The 24,976-nt window shown below is 31.4% G+C and overlaps 2 protein-coding genes across 8 annotated transcripts in view; one reads left to right on the top strand and one right to left on the bottom strand.

Moving 5' to 3' along the window:
- The first annotated feature begins 114 nt into the window (after positions 1-114).
- On the top strand, positions 115-24,739 carry LOC105831543 (DNA polymerase epsilon subunit 4). Of its 5 annotated transcripts, none has more exons than XM_036291838.1 (4): positions 115-821; positions 1,184-1,445; positions 1,512-1,638; positions 20,946-21,145. In XM_036291838.1, the coding sequence occupies exons 2-4, from the start codon at positions 1,209-1,211 to the stop codon at positions 20,978-20,980; spliced, it is 399 nt and encodes a 132-aa protein (XP_036147731.1). In that variant the 5' UTR covers positions 115-821; positions 1,184-1,208; the 3' UTR covers positions 20,981-21,145. The 5 variants fall into 5 exon arrangements, with proteins under 5 accessions (XP_036147731.1, XP_036147730.1, XP_036147729.1 ...); XM_036291837.1 differs by having other exon boundaries at positions 115-1,005; XM_036291836.1 differs by having other exon boundaries at positions 115-1,063.
- Positions 2,062-24,976, bottom strand: part of LOC105835228 (tolloid-like protein 2) — a 28,093-nt gene continuing 5,178 nt past the window's right edge. Inside the window, exons 2-15 of one of the 3 annotated variants that reach the window (XM_036291828.1) lie at positions 19,606-19,758; positions 19,205-19,409; positions 18,518-18,796; positions 15,257-15,646; positions 13,524-13,702; positions 9,434-9,664; positions 8,894-9,118; positions 8,200-8,667; positions 7,879-8,001; positions 7,270-7,588; positions 6,344-6,635; positions 6,009-6,222; positions 5,598-5,854; positions 2,062-5,338 (exon numbers count right to left, since the gene is read on the bottom strand). In XM_036291828.1, coding sequence (XP_036147721.1) covers positions 5,174-5,338; positions 5,598-5,854; positions 6,009-6,222; positions 6,344-6,635; positions 7,270-7,588; positions 7,879-8,001; positions 8,200-8,667; positions 8,894-9,118; positions 9,434-9,664; positions 13,524-13,702; positions 15,257-15,646; positions 18,518-18,796; positions 19,205-19,409; positions 19,606-19,758 — 3,500 coding nt within the window. In that variant the 3' untranslated portion in view covers positions 2,062-5,173. The remainder of the gene's footprint in view (positions 5,339-5,597; positions 5,855-6,008; positions 6,223-6,343; positions 6,636-7,269; positions 7,589-7,878; positions 8,002-8,199; positions 8,668-8,893; positions 9,119-9,433; positions 9,665-13,523; positions 13,703-15,256; positions 15,647-18,517; positions 18,797-19,204; positions 19,410-19,605; positions 19,759-24,976) is intronic. The other 2 variants (XM_036291829.1, XM_036291830.1) reach the window with 2 other exon arrangements.

Below are 24,976 nucleotides of genomic sequence, written 5' to 3'. Positions count from 1 at the left end.
AATAAACGTCTTTTATATCAAAATATGTTTTTATAGAGATTTCTTTTGATACACATAAACCTAACTTATTGTTAGTAGAGATCATAGACTTAATTATTAGAATAGACTGCTCACCGTTATTGGTCGCTATGCTTCCTCACTATTCTGCATTAGAAAAAAATAGCAACTCAAGTTAAAGACAGTTATCCTTTTCTCAGTGACGGATACCCCTACTATCGTTTTTTCACCTCAAGCAGTCTATTCTAGTAAGTCTATTGTAGAGATTTAAACCTAACCTAATAATTAGGTTTAAGTCTTCGCTAAGTTAGGTTTAAATCTTTACTAAGTTGTTCAAATTTAAGGGTTCGAATCTTCGCTAAAGCGTTACGTACCCCTTATCCCAGAGCTGCAAATTAACGCTTTAGCGAAGATTGGAACCCAACTTACCAGAGATTTAAACCTTAGTTAGCGAAGACTTAAACCTAAGTAGGTTTTAGAATAATTTTTTATTTCAACCGATTTATATAGCTGCAGCTAGTTTAGCTTAATTTGATCGCGCATATTAATTATGTGGTCTAGCTATTTTTTTTCGCTGCACTGCTCTGTATATATATATATTAGTATATAAAACAGTATTAGAACCAATAAAAATAATCGTGAATATAGCATGAAAAGACCCAGAGACTTTTTCAATTAATTGTATACATTATCCACAGATTTTCATGGACATTGACTCTATAGTTCGAAGTACACGTTGAGGCGTTGATGGACGAAAACACTTGAAACGACGGGATCAGATATGGGGTGACCGCTCTCAGGTTCCTCTCTAGTTAAAATAAGAAGTAAGGTGGTAATCAAGATGAAGTATTAGAACAGTAAATGCAATTAATAGTAATAGAAAACTTAGCGCGCATACAGCATTCAGAATCATAGTCAAAAAGTTACATAGGAAGAGAAATAAAGTCACAAGTATCGTGTATCCATCAAGAACGGATGTGACATTAAACTCACAAAAACAAACCTACTGTAATCGAAAACAATTTTATTATGTTTAGTGCATCGAATGTTGTGATTTCGGTATTCGGCATGTGATCTTCATTGTTATGATACATTTCCTTTCAATAATGTGCGAAATTGCACTCGTTTTTTTTCTTTTGTGTAAAATCTTTTTTAATATAACTAAATTTATTATATTCACTAATAGTTATAACGTGAAGTAAATTGTCAATATGAATAATTCGGAGATCGATGACTTGAGCGAAACGATCCAACTCGCTAAACGACAGCAGTTTGATGAGAATCCACGAGATTCGCGAGACAATGTTGACGATACCCCGCATGGTGACGAAGAACAGCGAGAAAAGTTAATACGATTGCCCGTGGGAAGAGTAAAAACCATTATCAAAATGGATCCTGAAGTTGGTTTCATTAATCAAGAAGCTGTGTTTTTGGTAGCAAAATCAGTGGTAAATAATATTGAATAAGTGATTGTAATTTGTTTTTCGTTAAAATAATTATATACCTCTTAACAGGAATTTTTTATCGAGTCGCTTGCGAAAGAAGCTTATAAATATATTGTACAAGTGAAGAAAAGGACTATTCAGAAGCGTGATGTGGAAAGTGCCATTGATAACGTAGATACGCTTGTTTTTTTGGAAGGTATGCTCGATTGATTGATCATACGACGTTATTAATGTCTAACATGTGATTCGATATTCTGTGGGCCTCAAAACTCATTTCGTTTCTAAAATTCCGGTCTTCTAAGTGTTAATAGATATAGTAATTTAATATTACATTTGCGAGCATTGATAAAACTACTAATTTTTGCATTTTTTTATGTTATACATAAATAAGAATATTTTAAAGCAGCATTACATCCATTTACTAAATAAGAAAAATTTGATCAATACCTCTTTATCAATATCCCACCTGCCATTAAATTGATATTTTGTTAATCTTTTTATATTGTTGGGCTTTAATTTAAAAAATATAAAATGTATGTGGAAACGAGTCTTATATTCTAAAAGTGCCTTATTAAACCATGCACTTTTTGTGTATTTTTATAAGAAGGTTATTGTACAATTCTGTTTAAAATTGATTTATTACTACTATTTTTTATGGGTACAACAGATTGTATACAACGTATTTGTTTCATGCGAAAAACAACAGAAAAGAGTGTATTATTTATATGTTACAGTTTATGAAAAGTATGTGTGGTTGAAAAATTATGATTCGTATTATGAACATTTTTGTTCTTAATCTTCTAATCGAATCCATTCTTGAAAAAAATTGAACGTTTCTTTCTGTATTGTTATCTCACCAATACCATTTTGTACATTGTTATTCGACATACATAGCGGAATGAAAATTAAACGCAAGACGGAAACGATGATTTTACTATTTGCATGTCTTCAAAATAAGTGCGGAAACTTGAAATAGGTTTGCAACGAGAATTTTGTTTACTTTTCATAAATAAATTAAGAACGTTCAATGTTCAACTGTTTGATATTAATGTACGCATACAGTGTGAGATGGATAATATTTGTTACTTCTCAATTTTCCTATTTTTACTGCACTATATTTATAAAAACTTTGTTGGAATACAATTTCTGTAATCCATTGTTCTCTTAACAAGTTCTATAATTTTTTTACTTGTCACAGCTACTGTGTAGCTTCTGTAATGTAGCGTATGTAATGTTTTATCCCAATTTTCTTACATCAGTTTTGTATATATGGTATAGATTTATACACACATAAATACACATATAATTCTTACATCAGTTTTGTATATATGATATAGGTTTATACACATATAAATAGATTTCATACAAGCACGTCACGCGCGTGTGTGTGTGCGTGTGTATGTGTGTAAAAACAATAAGAAATAAAATGAAAAATTGTAATTTTCTTTAGATGAGAAGTAATGAGAATTTCTAATTTTCAGTTGTATATAAGAAAATGTGTTATAAACGTTGTAATATGTATATCATAATTCAATACATGTTGTTTAATAGTAAATTGTTACATGTGCATGCATGTTTATTTGTATGTGTGTGTGTGTGTGTGTGTGTGTGTGTGTGTGTGTGTGTGTGTGTGTGTGTGTGTGTTTAAAATGGTGTGTATGTTGATACATACATTTATCATTTATTTATTTACAATAAACGATAAAATACCGGTTACTCCCTCGTAAACGGCGCATACGTGTGTACATACGCATAGACACACGCAAAAATTCATAAATTTGTTTAAGTATCACATATATTTTATATTAATTCTATGTATTAAAAAAAAACACCTTATATTGTATCACTTTTTTGATAACTTCTAATTGGAAAACGTAACGAAATATTCATGAAACGTTCTTTTGTTGCCTTGGAGATATTTTTATCAATTTTCTATAAAATTTATCGCACATATCCTCTGTTCCCCCTTTCTAATTACGTGCATTGAGAAAGAAATATTTAGCGAGATCGTAGACCAATGTCGCACTAATATTGTAAATATATGTTTGATGCATGACGCTTCTTATCACACGTGAATCTAATTTTCTCTCTTACGATGTAGTCATGCTATATCGCAATGTATACGAGACGTATAAAATATTGATATTACTGTCACTTGGGCAGTGTTTGTTATGAAAACGATATCGATGAGACAAGATTTTCTTTGTTATGTTGATATATCGATTATACGTATTATAACTTATAACTTCTATATTCTGATATCGGATATTCTGGCTATGTTCCGAAATTCACTGTCAGTACTGAAAATCTATAGTTTATGTAACGTGTACTATAGATTTTCAGTACCGACAGTAAATTTCGGAACGCAGCCCTTATGTCTAATTTGTATGTATATGTGTTATATATAATAAGTATGATGTGAAATTCTCAAATGTTTGCATTGTTATTTTAGTTCTTTTTTCAAACACTTATCGATTTAAAATTTACTCTTATTTAAATAAAATATATCCTAATTATATTGTTACGTTGAGACGCTCTCTGTCACTTTCACACACTCACTCGCGGAAAGAAAACTAAGCAAGACTCCGTGTGAACATCAACTTTATTTTAAAGAACGGAAACAGATTTATAAAGAGTCCTCCACGGCAGGAGTCCGGCACAGAATTGTCACTTTTTATTTATTAACAAATATTCGTTGCTACGGAAGTCTTCCGGCCGATCGATATGGGCGATGCGACAGTTGACTCGCGGTCGAGGAGTGTACCGGGCGACGCGCGTAACAATATTATGGCATGTAAATGATCCGCGTTTATAGGCCACGTTTAATATTTTGTTGCCATATGTCTATCGACGGAAACGTTACAAGTATTATTAATTGTTGTATAGTTTAGTCGATTGAAAAGGCGAATAAACGCAATTGCTTAATATAAACGAAAATTAATTTCAAGTATTTAATATCGCACCACTTCATATCTATTATTGCATGTAAAAAATTTATTATCTGAATAATTGAAATTAAATAATAACACAATTATTGATTTGCTACTAACATATTCTATGTTTTTTTAAAAATCTAATAATAGATTTAGAAAATCTAATAATTATTATTATGAGACATTAACGTTTTAAGTTTACAATTTTGTTATGCTCTGAGACAACCAAAAAACTATATGTATCACAATTTGTCGAGATAATCTCTAAACTTTTCGACTGCTCTATATATCTCAGTACATCGTTTTATGGCTTGAAAGAATATATATAACACTACACTCGCTACTCGACATATTTTATCTAAGACTCGTAAAAATCTTGTACATATAATATTACATCAGCTAGATTAAATTGTTGCTAGTTGTTAATTGCATCTAACATGATAGAAATATTGCTTTATGTTCGGTGATTGCCGCAATCAGATTATTACGAGACAAATTTATTTTAAGCTTTGCTTGGGCAAATATTCTCTATCCTCTATGTAATGTGTGTGTGTGTGTGTGTCTCTACTTTTTTGAAGGAATCAGTTTCAGATATTTTCTACCAATTTCAAAATTTTATCTATATATATATATATATATATATATATATATATATATATATATATATATATATATAGAAGAGAATATACTAATGTAAAATGTATTGTCAAGCTAGTACTTCTAATTAATACTTCTCATAGAAGAAGTCCACTCGGAATTTAATCACTCCAATCGATTGGAGTATAGCCGAGCCAGAGATCAAATGTTTTCTTGATCTTCGTTGTCTTCACCACCGAAATTTTCCTCGCTATCCTGTCGATCGATCGCCACAAAAATGGCTACAAAGCCTTTGAATGAAATTGTGTCGTCCGTTTTGAATCTTACTAGCAGCGCCTCGTTCATAGAAATAAAACCAGTGGTGTTCTGTAACAAAGAAATCCTAATTTTCCCGAAAAATGTTGTGTCTTTTTAAAAAATATTTGTTAATTCTATTATTTTTATATTAATTCCATCCCCAAAAATTTCTTTTGCTGATATAGACATTTCTTAATATCGCGACTAAAATATATCGCAAATTTTTGTAATTTTTATATCTGCTAAAACTTTGGCTGTTACGTATAGAATTTGTAAATTCTATTTCTATCTATTTTATGAAGTGTTAAAGAAAATTTTGAAGACATACACTTACGGAATTACCACAAAATCGACCGTACGGCGGACTTGACGCGTCTAAACCGGAGAAAACTTCGACGAAATCATACCCACATTCAGTTTCGTATTCCAATTGAAATGAAAGGAATGATAAGTGAACGTTCTTGCCAAGTGGGGCTTCTATCACCCAGTCGCAATCAGTTCTGTGATCGTAATTATTATAACCGTATTTGGCATGAGAATATAAATGTTTCACTCTATCGGTTGCCATGAGATGACCACCGCAGGCTGTAACGTAAATTAAAGTTATTGTGCAGTTTTTAACGCCTATTAAAACAACTTGTTTATTCACGCTTCGATATTACACTTGGAACATTTGATATATTGATACATTGAATCGTGCCAAGACGCATTTCCGATACTGTTGTAAAAAGGAAATTACCTGTGCTATGTTGGGCCAGGAAACCTTTTCTCTGCACGGAAGCGTCGCTCTTGAAAACCATAAACATTTGATTGCCCGTAGCGAGAATCGGATGAGGTTCTTTGCTACCGCAAAATCTACCCAAGATAATGCTGTCCGGTGAATCTCCGTCATAAATAATAATGTGATCATAGGCGCATTCTTGATGCGGTTCCATCTCAAAAACTTTAAATACCTACGACATTGACACGAATATATGTTTTCTTTTTTTTGCTTCATATTTCTATGAAACGAAATATAATCTTATAGAATATACGGATGATATTACACAAACTTTACGAAATAATGATACAAACCAATTTTATCCGATGACCTGGCTTTGTAATAAAATGCCAAACGCAATCCTTACGACCAGGATAATAATCTGGATAGTTTGGTGAGGTGATTGTTCCCACGGGCGCAGTAATCTCGTATTTGCAGCCACCCTCTTTGCAATCGTGACCATTTTCGTGAAGTGTGAATCCATTGTGGCAAGAGCACTGATAAGAACCTATCGTATTTTTACACTCGTGCTGACATCCACCGTTGTTATTGGCACACTCATCCATATCCGTGAAAAATACGGCAGCAAAGCCTGATTTTTGGACGCTGTTCAAATAAAATGTGCGGTGCAAATGACAAGAGTATTGATTGTTCCTGCTGACAATCGACGTCTTGAATGATGGTTTATGTCGATATAAAATAATTTAATAATAAGATAAAAGTTGAGAAATGTTTTGTTAACGTAAAAAAACAACTCTTTGCATTTAATATTCTTTCATTACATAATGTGTAGTTTCTGTTCCAATTTTTTAATACTTTTTGTATCAAAGATAATAATAGTGATATTAAAGATTTAAATATTTTGTTTTTAATAACCATTATTTTGACTATATACTTTTTTTAAGAAATAGTGTAATGGTTATGATTTATAACGATATATTTTTCTCCTTCAAAATAAAAAACAAGGAGATATTCCAAATTAAAATAATTAAAAAAAAATGTATTAACAAGAAATAAGAAATTGCTATTTATGTAATAACATAATTGATAACTCCTCTCCTTCAAAAATAAAAATCTTTAATACGACCATGTTGACGAGTTATGAATAAATTTATTGATTGAAATGTGACGAAAGTGACGAAATATTTATGCTATATGTTTTTCTGTGATTTATAAAAGATTTGATATATGTATTTGAGCTAAACACTAAGAAGATATTAGGCGCGACGTAAAATAAAACCTGTTGTCAGATGTGAAGGTAATCCTCATAAAGTTGCCTTCGGATGTAATAAGTGATGGTAATCGTGCGCCACAAAATATCCCATGCTTTCTGAGAACGTCATCGCCAAGCTTGCTAGCCACTTCCACAGAATCGTATTCGCATTCTTCCTGATATACGTTGTTGCCTTCGAGATCAAAATGCGTGAAATTTAAAGTGATGCGATATTGAGGCGGAGCGATAATTTCCCAAACGCAATTTTTATTTCCTGGATAAGTTTCGGGAAACGATGGACTCGTGATTGTGCCATTATTATCGTCGAAAAATCCACCGCAAGCATCTATGGCAATGGAATTTTATTGTCATATATATATATATATATATACTTATATATATATATATATATATATATATATATATATATGTGTGTGTGTGTGTGTGTGTGTGTGTGTGTGTGTGTGTGTGTGTGTGTGTGTGTGTGTGTGTGTGTGTGTGTGTGTGTGTGTGTGTGTTTGTACACTAGCAGACTTTTATTATATATTATTATAGTATTTATTATAATTTCAATGTATTGGTTGTTTGAGCAGAATAAATAGATTTTCCGTCTTTAAGAGAACCGTCGTTCTTTACCTTCGCAGTGTTTGCCGTCAGAGTGTAACTCGTAGCCAATTTTACAAGAACATTCGTATCCACCTAGCATATTGATACAATCGTGTTCGCAACCGTGATCCGTTAACACGCACTCGTCGAATTCTTAAACATTAAAGTAATATTATTTCATCATGTTCGCGACGATACATCTATAGTATGTTATATAATGTACAACAATCGTAACAAACTAAATATGAAAATCGTACGGCGCATGTGGCGCGTGCTTCTCTCAGCTACTAAATATTATGTACTGTTATATTTTTATTTTATATTACTTCATGTTATATTACGCTATATTACCTTTCATAAAAGTTGCTGAGAAACCAGCCTTTTGAACGGAACCGTCGCTGACAAATTTAACAAGCAATTTGTTCCCCGTCGACTTAATATCTGGTGGTATCTTGTACCCGCAATAAACGCCGATTAAGGGGGAATCATTGTTATGTCCATCACGCACTTCAAGGTAGTCGTACACGCAATTATCATGGTTCTCGATCTCAAAAGACTGGAATTTCAAGGCCACTTGATAATCTTGAGGTACAGACAACTTCCACACACATTCTTTGCTGGATTGATATTCCTCTGGATAATTTGGTGACTCCAGATGTCCTACGCCTTCTAATTCGACGTCACCACCGCAAACAGCTTCGTAACTCGCTGTAAAACCACGATGACTAGTTTGCCTGCTAGACGTCACGTATGTTACCAGCATACGACTTCCACTCGACACTATTGGTTCATGCATCTTTCCGCTGCCGCAATATCGACCTGAATTAAATAAACACGAAGAGTTTGAGCAAATTCTGCTGAAATTTGTTACTTTCTAGCAATTTTTCAACAGAAATCATTAATTTATTAAAATTACGTCACGTACGGAACATACGCACCCTAAATACTTCTCTCTTTTTTCATGTCTTTCGTATCGGATTGAAATTTTTTAACGCAAACACTTTTCGCTTAAAGTAAGTTGCCTTTAAAGAAAAAAACTTCTTACCTAACACTCGACTCTTGTACCAGTATCCGTCTCGAATCTCGAGATAATCGCTACGACAATAATCGCTTTTAAATATGTCGAGAGACGTGATATTTAGTACAATACGTTCGCCATGCGTCGCAGTAATCCGCCATTCGCATCGTTCCCCATCAACAGATGGAGAATTATTTGAATAAATAGGTGATCCAAAGCTACCACTGTTCTCCTGAAAAGTTCTACCACATTCTGCAAAAATTCATCAAATTTATTTATTTAATTTAATTAAGCTAATCAGATAACACTGGTATATATTTCAAGCGAAACAAAATCAAAAGAATTTTAAATATTTCAATTTTTATATATTCATCTTAAATCTTGTTTTTTCACTAATAGATATATATATTTTGTACTGTATAATCGTTCAAAAGCTTTCTGATTGTAAAGATTAATGAATGTATATTTCAATAAGCTATATATCTTTTTTTAGTAATGTTTAATATATTATAATTATTATTTAAAAATCTCAATAAAAATATACGAGAACAATAGTTAAATTCTTACTGTGACACTTATATAAAAGATTTGTTTGTGCGATATCGCCCTCGCTCAGTCTAATTCTTTGTCCAATCTCAGGCCTTTTTTTTCCATGAGTTTCCATAGGTAAGATTGTATCTAGATAAGTGCCTTTTGAAAAGGTATTCTTTGCATAGTGCATAATAGAGTCATAATCATAGGGTAATCCGAGCGAATTTACTTCTTCTTCTGTCAACTTATTGAAATTATATTCCTGACCTACAACGAAACATAGCATTTTCACTAAAGGAGTCTCTCTCTCTCTCTCTCTCTGTCTCAATTGCTTACAACGCAATGTGTATGTGTGTAAAACATATCTGTAAAATAGAATTTTATAAACGTATACATATTATCCACGTTGACTTTGTTTATCTCTTAAAAATAACTCAGAATTTCGGTTTTTCTTATTAAAATTAAATAACTCTGTAATGTGTGTGTGTGTGTGTGTGTGTGTGTGTGTGTGTGTGTGTGTGTGTGTAAGTGAATATTTCTATTTAAATTTATAATTTATAACTATATAAAGAGCAAAATTTTATTAAGAGTTTTATTAAAAGTCTTATCAACCCTTGTGTCCAGGTTCACGAACAAATTTACCTACGTTGTTCCATAACAGGGGCACAAATGTACCCACTGTCGGAATTTCGTCTGTAAATGCTTCGTAGCATGGAAAGTTTACTCTATCGGGATGATATTCGACTGCTGCTATGTATGAAAAAAGGGTAGAGACCCTTTTCAGGTATATAGTCCGCTCTGACTCACACAAAAGGGTTTAGTTAGCTAATCTAATAGCCTAAGCTAACTTAATCTAATCTAATCTGCTAGCCTAATAGAATTTAGTCAGCTAACCGCGCGGTCCTTAACGTATTACGGTCGTTTGAAATTTGAAATAAGGGGAAGTTTGCGAACGTACACTGTACGTTACTGTGTTTATTGATAAAAAACTTTTTATTTATTTTACAAGCCTTTTTATTAATTGACTTGATAACTGAACGTAAATAATATATTTTTACTAGTGGGTACATCTGTACCTCTGTTGTGGCCCAGACGTATGTGAACTTTAATGCAATATATTTTTTAATTCCAACTTTTAAAATTGAAAAAATTTTGACAGAAACATAAACAATTTTCAGAAAAAACTAATCAAGTGAGTATCCGCAATCGTAGACAAGGATTAAAACTTTTATTAAGAGTTTATAACAATAACGTTAATAAAATGTTTTTTCTAATTTTAATACACACACATATATACTTGCACATTTTAATTACAAAAAATTAAACTTAAATCATATATTAATTATTTTTTAACATACATAATTTAGTTTTTTCATTATTCTTGTAGTTATTCATATTTGCTACATGTATTATTAACAATATACTGTTAGCAGTTATACGTATTACAACATTTTGCGGAATATTTTGCAACATAGTTAACATGGTTTGTAGTAAACAGGCAATTTACGTGACAAGAACTCTTCAGCAGAAACTTAAATGTAATGTGATAAGCTACTTCGCTAATAAAACATTACACGGAGAGAATTTTCTCTTAAAAATTACCTTGAAAATCGTGGTAATTGTGAGACAACGTAAACCTTGGAAAATTTTACCATACTTTTAATAAAATTTACAAAAATTTAGTAAAGTTTAGTAAAATTTTAAGAAAATTTGGCTAAGTTTTAGTAAATTTTACTATACTTCTAACAAAATTTACTAAAACTTAGCCAAATTTTCTTAAAATTTTACTAAACTTTACTAAATTTTTGTAAATTTTATTAAAAGTATGGTAAAATTTTCCAAGGTTTACGTTGTCTCACAATTACCACGATTTTCAGGGTAATTTTTAAGAGAAAATTCTCTCCGTGTAGGATAAATCACATAAATCACAGTGAAATACAGAATAATTATCAATAAATTCTTATGCTTCCGTGTAAAAACAGTACTACTATGCTTTTGTTATATCCAATGATCAACGACATTTGCACATTCTCATTAAGTTGTATAATTAATTTAAAACGGAAATAAATTTTGCTCTAAAACAAATACCTAGAACGATTGCTTCACACACAAAAAGTGTTTTGTTAATATAAATAGATTTCTCAATGCCACAACCAAAATTTATCTAATTATTGTGTATCTACTAGAATTTTTACTATAGAATTTATAAAGTCTAGTTTCATAAGTTAGAATGATTAAGTGCGATACATTATGCTTATCGTAGTATTTGCTATTTCAGTTAATTTTTCTATTTTATTTCAATTTATTTCAGTTAATTTTTTACACGTATACAACTTTTACTGTAGTTGCAAAATTATTTTTTAAGAGTTTACGACAACAAATATAATTCAAGGTATGTAAACCAAATTTTAAAAATAAATTTTATTCACATTTATCACGCACACACAAATACCGAATGAATTATATGACATTTCTATAAAATTAATGGAAATTGGACCTAATATTGAATATATTATTATTTTCCAAAAAGCAAAAAAGTGTGTGTTTTATATAAATTAAAATATGTATGTATATTTAAAATATCCATATATTACTTAATCTTTAATATTCCGAGTCTGTTCTATTACCAAGTATTTCCTATTGCATATATTAACGAAAATGATACTTGCACTTTGGAAAATTTAATGCAGCATTAATATTTACTTTTGAAGCGATTATATACCGAGACAATACCATATGTAACTGCCTCATATTAGAAAATCTTTAACATATCGGTTATTTAAAATTGAAATAACGTGTAATATTATTAATAATTAAATGATAGAAATTTTTGTACCAGTAATTAAAGAAAATTTTTCGTGGAAGAAGTTTGCGTGAGTGCATTTTCAATATTAAATATCTCTTTGGATAAAAAGTATATCACTATCACATTTTAGGTTGGATATAATTTGAAACGAGAAAAGATGAAAGACTAAGTGCTGCACTAGCGTTCTTTTAAGCTCTGAAATTAAGAGCACCTCTTTAAAGCGCTTAGCGGAATGGGATACAATTAGGGTTTAATTATATCGCTGGCAATCTTTTAAAGTATTTTCTTGTATGTACATCCGAGTAACACACGATAAGTTTGAATAATGTAAAATATCTTTTTATTATCCTAATAGTATTCCTGTGTATACCGTTACATTATCGGTACGTTTTATTTTAATACCCCTTTTTTGTAAAAATGTAATACTGGACAGTATTAGATTAGCCGGTAATTATTACTTATTTTGAGTATTAAAAGTACTAACAGCAGTATGTTAACATTAAAAATAAGTATTAATTACTGGCCAGCTTAATACTGTCCAGTATTACATTTTTATAAGAGATTAATATATTACGATATTTATTCAGTTGTAGTGTTTTATACGAAAACAGATAAAATCTCGCCACAGTAAAATCTACCCAAAATCCTACGTGAAAATTAAAACTAAAGATAAAAACAAATTTCCACGTCATTAATTTTCGTATCGAAAAGATTAATATGATCAGTCTCAGAATGATTTAAAGAGATATATGATGAATGAATAATTAACAAGTGCCACTATAACGGTGGTCTAATTACAATTATAACTTTGTTAATAAAAGAAATCCATTCAAAGATTTATACAGACTTATTTCAGATAACCTGGTCAGCAAAGTCTAGAAAAAGCCTAAATAAAATTACTTTTGTGATGTTTTTTCCGAGAAAAGCTCTGAAAATTCTTACCTTGTAAATATATGTTTTCTTTTTTTGTAAAACTTGGCATATAAAATCAAGGAATTCTTTTTTGCCGGTCACAACGACGGATTAATTGTTTATAATTATACCTTACAAAATTTCGTTCATATATATTGACGTTATTAGCGAATGACTTCTATCACGTGTAAATATTTCAAAAGAAGTTATTTTGTTTCACGCGTGCGTGTCACAAATATTGTTTTATGCAAATTAAGATAAATAATAAGATCAAAGCTTATCTTTACTTCTACTTGGATTTCATTACAAGGGCATTTTATTGACGTCTATTTATGTAAAATATTGTAAAATGTCATGCCGCAAATATACAATATTTCTCGAAATAAATTTCTGTCGGGTATCACTTACCACTCATAATATTATCACGGATAATTTGTACGTGACGGTCACGATCCGGTCGGGTATGTTCATGCCAAAATCCAACGACGTGACCTAACTCGTGTACAACTATACCAAACTTGTCACAGTTTTTTCCGATGCTAATAGCTTGCGGTCCGTTACCTCTCTTTCCAACGAAAGAACAACATCTGTCGAGGAAAGTTTACATATCGTTAAACGCAAACATGTTCCGAATACAATTTTTTTTCCTTTTTGAAGTCGCGTATAAAGAATATTAACCCTTCGTCTGTACACTTATTTTTACTAACACGATCTGTATACTGACCTCTTTTTGTCCTGTCCCTTTTTTATGTTAAATATGTACAAAAAATCTGAAAAAATTCCTAATTACTGTTGAGTGACTACATTTTTAATTTCAATAGTTATTTTGGTCATTTATTAAAGGGGAGCCAAGCTCCACCGATCACCAGTCTTGTGGCTACACAAGTGAAAAATTTCACTTGTTCCCTTTTGGGATCAGTGTACAGACGGAGGATTAAAAAATTATCTTGTATACATATATCGCTATGTAAAATAATTATTTAACGAAAAAAAGGAGAAACGAAGAAAATAATAAGCAATAATAATACGAAACTAAAATTGCGGTTTATACAAAAGGACAATGTTAGAAATCGTCGATTTTCGGCCCCACTTGCAAACGGAAAAAACCTATACCATATGATTCTTAGACCCTAGATTCTTATACAATGCGAAAATACAGCTCAGAAAGCGGGAAACCCTGGGGAAAACTTTTGCCAAGTAAATTTGTATGTCAAAAATGACTTTGCAGGGTGTTGCTTTCGTGAGTCTAATGTCCACTGAGACATGCCTAGTTTATTTATTCATTCATTTATTTACTTGTTTGAGATATGATAGTTCTTATTAACTTTTGTCGAATCATTTTTGTTGGATGGAATCTAAAATATAGACTTTATTAAGCCATTTTCTATGCTTAATCTTAAATACTTAATCAATTACCATATTAGGCTAGTTGAAAATATGTAATGGTGAAAACATGGAAAAAAAAAGTTACCAGGCAAACATTATTAACTCTTTTTATGAACTATTCATTTTAATTATTCTTCAACATAGATTAAAAACAATGTAGATTCAATAATGTCTTTTTATTGTAAATATGATATGCTTGTGATGCTTTTGAATAGTACATTAGACTGATGAAATTGATCATATACATGATTTTAAAAAATATTCAGACAAGAAATAAGCGAAGAAAAGCTCATATGTCGGTGACAGTCGCGTCGTACTTGCGCTGGCGCGTATGTTAACAATTAACCACACGGTCAGTATTTGGATAAGTTACCAATGGCATAGAAAGACAAAAACTGATCTGTAAATGACCTTTCTCGGTCATAAAACAAGTAAATAATTGAATAAATAAATAAACTAGGCATGTCTCAGTGGACATTAAACCCACAAAAGCAGCACCTTGCAAAGTTATTTTTGACATACAAATTTACTTGGCAAAAGTTTTCCCCAGGGTTTTCCGCTTTCTGAGCTGTATTTTCGTATTGTTTATGGGTCTAAGAATCATATGGAATAGGTTTTTTCCGTTTGCAAGTGGGACCGAAAATCGACGATTTCTACATTGTCCTTTATATAATGAGACAACGAATAGTGGAAATAGTCAGTATAGTAATTCTCTGTAGATAACAGAGATAACAGTTCTCTATCATAAGACTCACCCGCAAGGTCTTTCCGTAAACAAAATGTAATTCGGATGCTCTCTAGGCACTCTCTCTACAAATTTGACACAAGTAAAGTTTTCCCAGTGTCTCATTGCCTGTTTGAATAAGGCTTTGTGCGCGCCTGAAAAATTTCCATCGATCTCGTAGGGAATTACACCGTGATCCCACACTCGTTCTTTTCTCGCAGTAGCCGCCCGACGTATTCTGCTTAAGTACGCGTGTCTCGTTCCGCTCTTATTCATCAAGTATTTTGGCTTGTGTTCTATATCATAGAATTCGATGGAACGGAGACGTCGATCATGTACAGAAACAATTTCATTTGACGTGTCGGTAATAAGGCCATGCGTTCGTCGATTACAATGACTGTGAAGACATCTTCGCAAAATTCTAAGAATATATAAACACAACAATTATACGTAGCATCGCACACACGCACACACGCACACACGCACGCACGCGCGCGTGTATACGTCGCCAAGCTTTGGCTTCAACTTGTGCGCTAACGATTATTTTATTTTATTAAATTATTTTATTTATAACATTTTATTCAATTATTTTTATTTTTATATTCAGATAAGAAAAAGAAACACATCGAAACGAAAATATAAATTGGAAGCGTTGTTAAAGTTGCGATCAACTCGCACAATTAAAAAAATATGTGCGTCTGCCTGTTTTGCCAAATAAAAAACGTGATTTAAAAAAAATTACATAAAATTATCTAAAATAGTTTTATTCCTCTTTCCCGTTCTTTCAATTCCAAAATCTAAAAATTAACACTTATAAAACAGAGCATGATTCCGAAAGTATAGCGATAAAAGCGAATCGCTAGGCATTAATTGAAAGCATTGTGAACGCGTATAACTTTTTACGAGAGCGTATAAAATTGGCAATTGGCGCTAGCAATTTCGATGGAACCTTGATGAAACGCAATGTTAAAGCCATTGCACGTACATTTCTGTAATCATTATCGTAAGAAATTGAGCAATACGATTGGTTAATTCGGTCGGTTACGGCTGATTTGAGCAATATGATTGGTCGAAATCTTACGATTACGATTACGGAAATGTACATATGTGCAATGGCAGAAATACGTTTAATTGTAAATATAGCGGTTGACAGTGAAAGAGTAAACACTAAAATAAAGTCCAACTATCTAAATTCACAGTAATGTCGATCGAGTAAGCAGTATAAGCAGCGCTATAAGATTATCGCTAACATTACATGTTTTCATATTTCATACATTTCGTGATCACTAGTCTGAGGACCAGCATTTAAAAGTTCACGTCGAGAAAGACCGCTCCGCTGTTGTATTTGCTACAAAGCTCGAATTATCAAATTAAATCAAGGTAATAATATAAGGAAAATTCAAGTATCAAACTGCTCACTCGGTGATACGTGTATCGTAATTCTTAGACAAGGCCTTTTCTGAATCAGCAAAGCGTTACGATTAATTAGCGTGTCTTGCGTGTAACCAGCGGTTAAGTATATGACCAGAAGTATCATCAGAAGTGAGGAGAAGTACAGTAGAGTGCGTTAATGAATCCGGTTGAAACGCATTTACCGTGCTTCCTCTATATAGCTCTATGTAGCTCGGTTGCGCTTCGTTCTATGTGCGAGGAGATCTATTCTAGCAATCTATTCCACTGTTTTAATGGTATACATACATATACGACACAACATTGGATAAAGATACGCGCTGTTTAGAAAATGGGAAGAGAAACTAAAGATGCTAACGGATACGATAAATGCCACGCTGATATTTTTATTGATAATCGTTACTGTTATAAATAATATGATCAATAAATTTATAATATCGCAATTGTATGTATGTACATATGTATGACACTTTGCGCAAATATTAATGTACTAAGCTCTTTTGAGTCAAGAAAGAAACTTTTCCGCGTAGGTATCTTAATTTTAAAATTATTTTCAAAATAATTGAACGTTTTAATACGCGCGGCAAGCGAATATTAAAAATTTGATAAAAATTTATTTATTAAAATAAATATCATGTAGTAGCGGTCTTTGTTTCGTTTCGTGCAACGGTTTGTCGTATATTTAATCGTATGTCATATTCTGTATATGTGTACAATGTATCAGTGTGCTAATCCCGTAGGGGTTGAAAATCCGAAAGGGTCGTGATAAGGATTGGGGAGCGTACCGGACATAGATTGAGCTTTGAAACAGGCTTATGAAAGCGCGTGTTCACGCCCTATATCCGATACCGTGAAACATGATCGTATGATTCTCAACGAAGCTCTAGAGTTAGAGAATTCTAGGGAAGAGATTTAGTTTTGCTGGACCGGCGAATGTGTGTGACGGATATGATAGACGGATCGATGGAAGCTCTAGAAAGGACGAATAAAAGGCTGAGTGACACCTCGTATATAGCAATAACTCGTATATAAAACATTCTTTCTTCTTCGAAATAAAGAGCTTAGCTTTGTAAACGAGCTAAAATATTATAACAATTTTTCGGTTTACCTGTTCCAAATTATATGTACGTTTAATTATTTACACATTTAGAACATATCTCATTAGATCGCTCCTGTATCTGAATAATCATGTGAATATCGATGCGATCTAGAAAATTGTCAAAACGATTCGACACGTCAGGTGTAAAAGATAAATATGAGCAACAAAAGTAGCAATTTTTTGCCGTTTAGTAATCAGAAAGGAGATAAAAATACTTTCGTTTATCAGAGTTATACGAGAGATAATGCATGAGCGATCTGATGACAGGCATAGGAAATGCACGGTATTCGAGAAATGTCACTGCTGACAAGTTATTGGCAGTTTGAGGGCTGAAAATGCCCGGATGGGTAGTATCGGACCCCATTTTCCAGCTTTACGACGACGACGGAGCCATTGTTATTGGCATTGCGAGATAGCTCCCGCTAGCGGAAATACCACTAGTGATACAATTAAAAATTGATGCACCAGTAATCAAATGGAAAAATAATAAACATATGTATCAAATTACAAATTTTACATATTGTTTGCACTATTTTTCACAATTTTATTGCGCGTCCGTAATAGTAATCAATCAGAGTCGTTATTGATCATTTTCATTATGTCCGAAAATAATTTATACGATTCGCCAATCAATACCAAATCAAATGGCTGACCGAATATGTTGACTAATCTATCGTATTATAGAGTTGCTAACGTTATAATCGTTTAATACATAATAAATCGTAGTATAATAAAAATTGAATAAGAATCGATATTTGACTAAATTTGATCGTGTCTTCTTACCTTTTACGATAATGACGTCGACGTCGTCGGTTTGATATATTTTGCATACTCGTTTCAGGTTTTGTGGTAAATGTTTCTTTGACGCCGTCTGTATGTATGCGACCTACATATTTATTATCCTCGAGAATTAAAGTTGTAGTGGTTGAAAATTCGAGAGGCATGTCGTCATTCGATTGTCTAGCTTTCATTGATTTCGATATTGAAGTCCTCCTGGAAAGCTGTCGATGAGCTTGTCGTCCAGAGTGCCTTTTCTTCGAAGCATGGGTCGAGGATTCCAATCTGATAGACACAATAATAGGCGCAACTATCAATATTAATAGTTACCATTTTTTCTATACATATACTTATATATACAGATTTTTACATATATTTAATATCGCAAATAAATGCAATGGCATTAAATATTTCGAGGAGATATGTATTTCTATTTTCAGACATCACAAAGGATAAATATCAAAGATGGCATTATTTTATCGTACACGGCACATTTTTTGCATTTGATGATTATATTGTACAATTTTTCTTTCTCTTTATAATTTATATTAACACTTGCGACGTTATTATCTCATGCATAATACTTGAAGAATTTTTATCAAGTAGTGAAAAATGGTGTCGAATACTAAATGTTTTATTGAATATTCTTATTGTATCGTGAAGCATAATAAACACATAAATGTCATGTAATACCTAAATTCAAGACTCTTGTTTTTTATTGCGAGATTAGTATCGTCATTTCTAGTACTAAAGTTAAAACCATTGTCGGATTCGTCACCCGTGCTATACTGGTTGCGGTCTCGCAGGATATATTCTGGTTTCTCTTGAACAACTATCTCATCATACTTGTGGAACATCTTTTTGTTAGCATCATGTTTGCCTTTAAATTGAAGAATCTCTGAAACAGTGTCATTTCATAAACAGTGACATTTACAAATTCTGTCTGTGTGTACGTGTGTGTGTGTGTGTGTGTGTGTGTGTGTGTCTGTGTGTCTGTGTGTGTGTTTTATTAAAGTAATGCTTTATTAAAGTAAAATTGCACGTAAATGTAATAAAACCATCCGCAAGTAATATTATAAATTTCTATTATTTACCTGTAAGGCCTTCCTCTTCCACTTGTAGGCCTTCTTTTAATATCTCATCTCTATATCTTTTTAACTCTTCCAAATAGCTTTTATTTAATTTTTGCTCGCGCCATTCCGTATCATATTTGATATTTGGCAGTGCAATGTCACCGAGAAAACCGCCTGAAAGTTAATCATACGACATACAAATATATTATTATATGTATATTTCTATTCTATCAACGGATTGAATACATGCGTTGCGCACGTAATAAATTAGAATTCTTCGAATTTGTGATATCGTATATATATGCATGCGTCCCTGTATGCGTTGACGCCCGTTTCGGTTAATTAATTAGGCGCTCATGCACGCGCGCGCACGCATACTATCACACCTCAGTAAGTATTAACGAGGTTGAAATTACTGCGTATTCGTGGTGACATATCCATAAATATAACTTCAACAACGAATTTCGTACCTCTAGTTATAATTTATGTGTGCATTCCTACGTGCGCAATAGGGACAAGATAATAAACTTGTTAGATAAATATCGATTGACTATAAAGTTTTCACCATTTTCTTTGTCGTAATTATTCTTTTAACTTTTTTACTTTCTAAAGTTTATTAATATACTTATGTTAATCTGTAATAATTGTCTAGTCATAGTAGAATTTCAATAAATTTTTTAAGAAAAATGCCGCAAGATTTTGAATTTAATAATACAATATATAAAACGGATACATATATTTTCTACGTAGAATTGTAAATGCGGCCCTGTATAGCTTCCGTATACGAATGCTTGTATATGCATGATGCAGTCGGTTACAAACCACGTAATGCCAAACCCCTGTCCGTTTCGAATCGGTGATTTCATGCCATTCAGGCGGGAGCATCGCCTGAATGTGTTCACGTAAAATAATTTCATCGATATTCCACGTATTCATTACAAGTAATAAACGCTCTTCAAATCAACTTTATTTCTAGTTCTTAGCTACATACGCACGCGCGCATATACATGCGCGTACGCACGCACGCACGCACGCACGCACGCACGCACGCACGCACGCACGCACGCACGCACGCACGCACGCACGCACGCACGCACGCACGCACACACACACACACGCACGCACGCACGCGCGCGCGCACGCACGCACGCACACACACACACACACACACAAACACACACACACACACACACACACACACACACACACACACAGAGTCCATTTCTTTTACTATTCAACAATAAAATTACTATAACAATATTATCCTTATAATATACCTTACATATAATATTAACTTAATTAATGTCTCTAATTAAAAAACGAAAAATTTCAATTTTGTTTTATTTAAAAAAATTTTTCAGTAACAGATTTTAAAAAAAGTGAAGATAATATCTAAGATGTGGTTGTCTTGCCGCGGAATCGTAACAAAGATCGTAATAACGGAACTATTCCAATCTCCGAATCGATCAGAGAAGCCTTCTTTTCATTTCCAGGACATTTGTAAGAGGATGGGAAATGTGAGACAAGGATATATAAACAGAGGGAAGAGGGGAGAGAAGAGAAGAGAGGGGGGGTGAAGAGAGAGAGAGAGAGAGAGAGAGAGAGAGAGAGAGAGAGAGAGAGAGAGAGAGAGAGAGAGAGAGAGAGAGAGAGAGAGAGAGAGAGAGAGAGAGATTAAACACTTTATAAAATGGAAGAGGCACAAAAACCACTTTTAATTGAAAGATTTTGATATTTCAACTGAAATACGACAACCAAGTTGTTCTATTGTTATAAATATTATATTTCTCTTACAAAATTTTATGTTAATTTTTGTTTTTAAACTATGTCTTGTTCGATGTTATTAAGAATACGTTATAATTATTTAAATAAAAATAAAATACGTTATAATTAATAAAAAACAACAGCCTATTCTAATGATCAAAATTTTTCTAAAATAAAGTATTTATTAAAAAAAAATTTTAGAAAAATAATATACAATGTATTGTCCTTCAATTCTTACGTCAAAAATCGGAAAATAAAATATTTAATTAATTTGTGTAATGTAATTCCTTTAGACTTAATTTTGTGTAAGAAAACGTTTAATATACTTTCAATTTAAATACATGATGATTATTCTTATAATATATATACTGATGTGACTACTATTGCAAACTTCATACTCGGTGCACGATTCATACATGATTATATTTCAAGGACAACAAGATTTTTGATTGTAAATTATTTTGCATCGACAAGTAATGGACTTTTTACTTATTAATATGTAACAAAAACATAGACAATAGGTAAACGGTAAAAAAATGAGAAATGTTCAATATTTTCATTGTTAACATTTTAACTCTCAACATACAATATGCCATACGCATGCATTAGTACATATGTATATCCGCGGATTATGTGAGTATGTGTACGAGTATGTGCTGTATTGATTCGAATGGAGAAACCTCTCGCATTGCGACGAGTCTCTATCGCGTCGGATTAAACGCTGCGTACACTACTGTCGTTAATTATTTTTTTCTACTTCCTCTTTTTTTCTTTTTAGTTTACAGTACTCAATAATGTTTTTTTTCTTAATTAAATAGCGACATTTTACATCTTTTAATCCTTTATCAATGATAATTTGATTGGTCTGCGCGGTAACTTGCGAGGATGGAAGGACACGTTGTGTGTGTGTGTGTGTGTGTGTTTTATCTAAGTTTAAGTAAATTATATATGAATATTAAAAGTGAGACAATGTACAATATCAACACTAAATTGTCAGATAGATTAAATATTCTAGAAAATTACACTTTGTGTCACAATAAATGTAATCACAATAAAAACATTTTCTATTTGCGTTAAAATTTTTCAGTGTAGAAAATTTTGTGTTAAATTTCTAACACAATTGTGTATTAATTTAACATACCGTCATTATATTACTTAGACTTTTGTATATTATATTACTTAGACTTTTATACATTAAATGAATGCTAATTATTTTCAAGAGTTAAAATAACACAATTTATAAGTACACAAATTCTATATATAAATAATACATAAATTATTTTGGTTACATATTTTATATGTTAATTTCAACAGATAAATAGTGTTATTTCTTTCTTTTTTATAACAGTTATTACCATGTGTTAAATGAACGTATTTCTTACGTTAGTCATCATAAAGAGATTATTAATTGTCTTCTAATATTTAGTTCTCGTCAATGTTTTTAATACATAGATTATGTCAACATTTTAATTTTATCAAAACTACAAATAACTATTTTTTTCAAACGTTAAAATAATATTTTACCAAAGTTTGTTAAGAATGTATATTAAAAGATTTCTTTGAATTTCGAGAATAAAAAATTAGAAAATAAGTGGTCAGAGCAAAATATTTTATTTTAATAACATTTAACATTAAACATAAGTCAGTTTATAAACTTCGGTTCCTGACATCATTCAAATTAAATTTTTGTGTGAATTTTTTACATATTATTTATATTACATTTTAATACATTTGCTTTGTGTTTATTTTAACATAAAATTTTTAAAAATATATATTATTGTTAAAATTCTTGGCAATATAAGTATTTTGTCTTTTATTAGTATTAATATTTATTATTATTACTCATTATTGAATGTTAAAGACGAGAGATCGCGTGTTTACCAAGAGAACTTTCTTATATAAATTATTAAGTTACAATTAAGTTTTACAAGTATCTATGGCACAGGGGTAAAATTATGTATACGTAATTGTTTTTTCTTGCAGGTATATCATTATAGAGTACATAATATGTCAAATATGTGAATACATAGTTTCCGTATTAATTACGAAAATAGACTTTATTGATAAATGTTTTGTCTCGAGATAACTGTTACTTTACTATCTGTCGCGGAATGTTAATAATGAATTATTGTGTTTATCATATTTTGCATCATCTGAAAACAATGATTTTTGTAACGATAGCTAGTGGTATTGATTTCAATCATAACAAGAATTAATGACAAATATAACTGATTGGCACTTTTATCCTCTTTCTATTCTTCCATCATTATTCATCTTTCACACTAGGTGAATATTCGATCTAATCCTGAAGAATAACTCCTCGTCACGTTCAGCTTCTACGTCATTTTCCACTTCCTGAGTTTGATTCGATCATATGCCATAGTTTCACGTTCATTCATAAAATATATATGAAAACTAAATAATAATTTTTTCATTTCTAGTCTTTAGAAATAATTAAGGAACAGAGCAAAAAAGACAGTTTTTTGAAATCAGTGATTCTGATATAAAGATACAATATACCTAATCGAAGAAACAAAAAAAAACAGTTGTGACTAAATTGTGATAAAGAATAAGTGTGTGTGTTTGTAATTTTTAAAAACATGTAATTTGTAAAAACATACAAATAATATTGTAACAATTTCATGTATTTATAAATTAAGGTATCTAAGCCGAATAAAACCCAGCTAAATAAGACTCACTGGGAAGTTAAAAATAATTGTAATGTTCAAAAGTAGGGTAAATCACAAGAGATTTTGTTTTTATGACTAAAAACTGATTTAAACACTAATATTTTTATAACAAATTTTACTGGACATACTAACGTCGTACACAAAAAGATGTGATATATATGTAATATATCACTTTTATACTTAGGTTAATAATACACTTAGGTTAATGTACAACGGATTTAATATGTACTATTGCGATTTATTCAAATTTGTTGTTAGTTTAATTTATTTTAAAGTTCCAGCATACAACATCCAATGGACGTCCGATTTTGGTCTTTATTTTATCCAAAAAATATCCTTGGACGTAACATAAATGTTTCAAAGACACTATTGAACGTTCAAAATATAATATTAATATTTGGACGTTTTAAAGATGTTCATTTCACGTACGTTTAAAAAAATTCTCGCCTAAAATAATTCTTGTGTAAAATAATTATAAATTTTTTTGACATATAATAGGAATAATAGCATCCATGAACATTTTCTTGAAAATTGGTCTAGATTAAATTCAAATTCCCCCGAACTCGCGTCGCTCATAAACTTTAGTTGTATCATTTCTCTATTGCTTCAATAGGGCAAGATAAAGAGTAAATAAAAAGGATGGACGTGCTTTTAACGTTGAATAATAATATAAATATCGTATTAATATTATTATTAAAATTTTTAAATAGAATTTTTAATTTTTATTGTACATTCTTGCACTCCGATAGAAAAAGATTTATAAAATTGTATGACAAAATATTGTAAAAGATTCATAATCCGTCATTATAAGGGCATAGTTGAGGAAATAGATATACAAACATTAACTATTTATGAAACATTAATAAATGTTTGCTCAATTAAATTTTGAAATAATATGTTGGCATAACAATAATGATATGGCGAATCATCTTAACAGC

Source organism: Monomorium pharaonis, chromosome 9 (genome assembly GCF_013373865.1).
Source record: "Monomorium pharaonis isolate MP-MQ-018 chromosome 9, ASM1337386v2, whole genome shotgun sequence".
In the NCBI taxonomy this organism is placed as follows: Eukaryota; Metazoa; Arthropoda; class Insecta; order Hymenoptera; family Formicidae; genus Monomorium; species Monomorium pharaonis.
The sequence above is the reverse complement of the archived record's forward strand: the minus strand, read 5'-3'. Positions and strand labels throughout refer to the sequence as shown.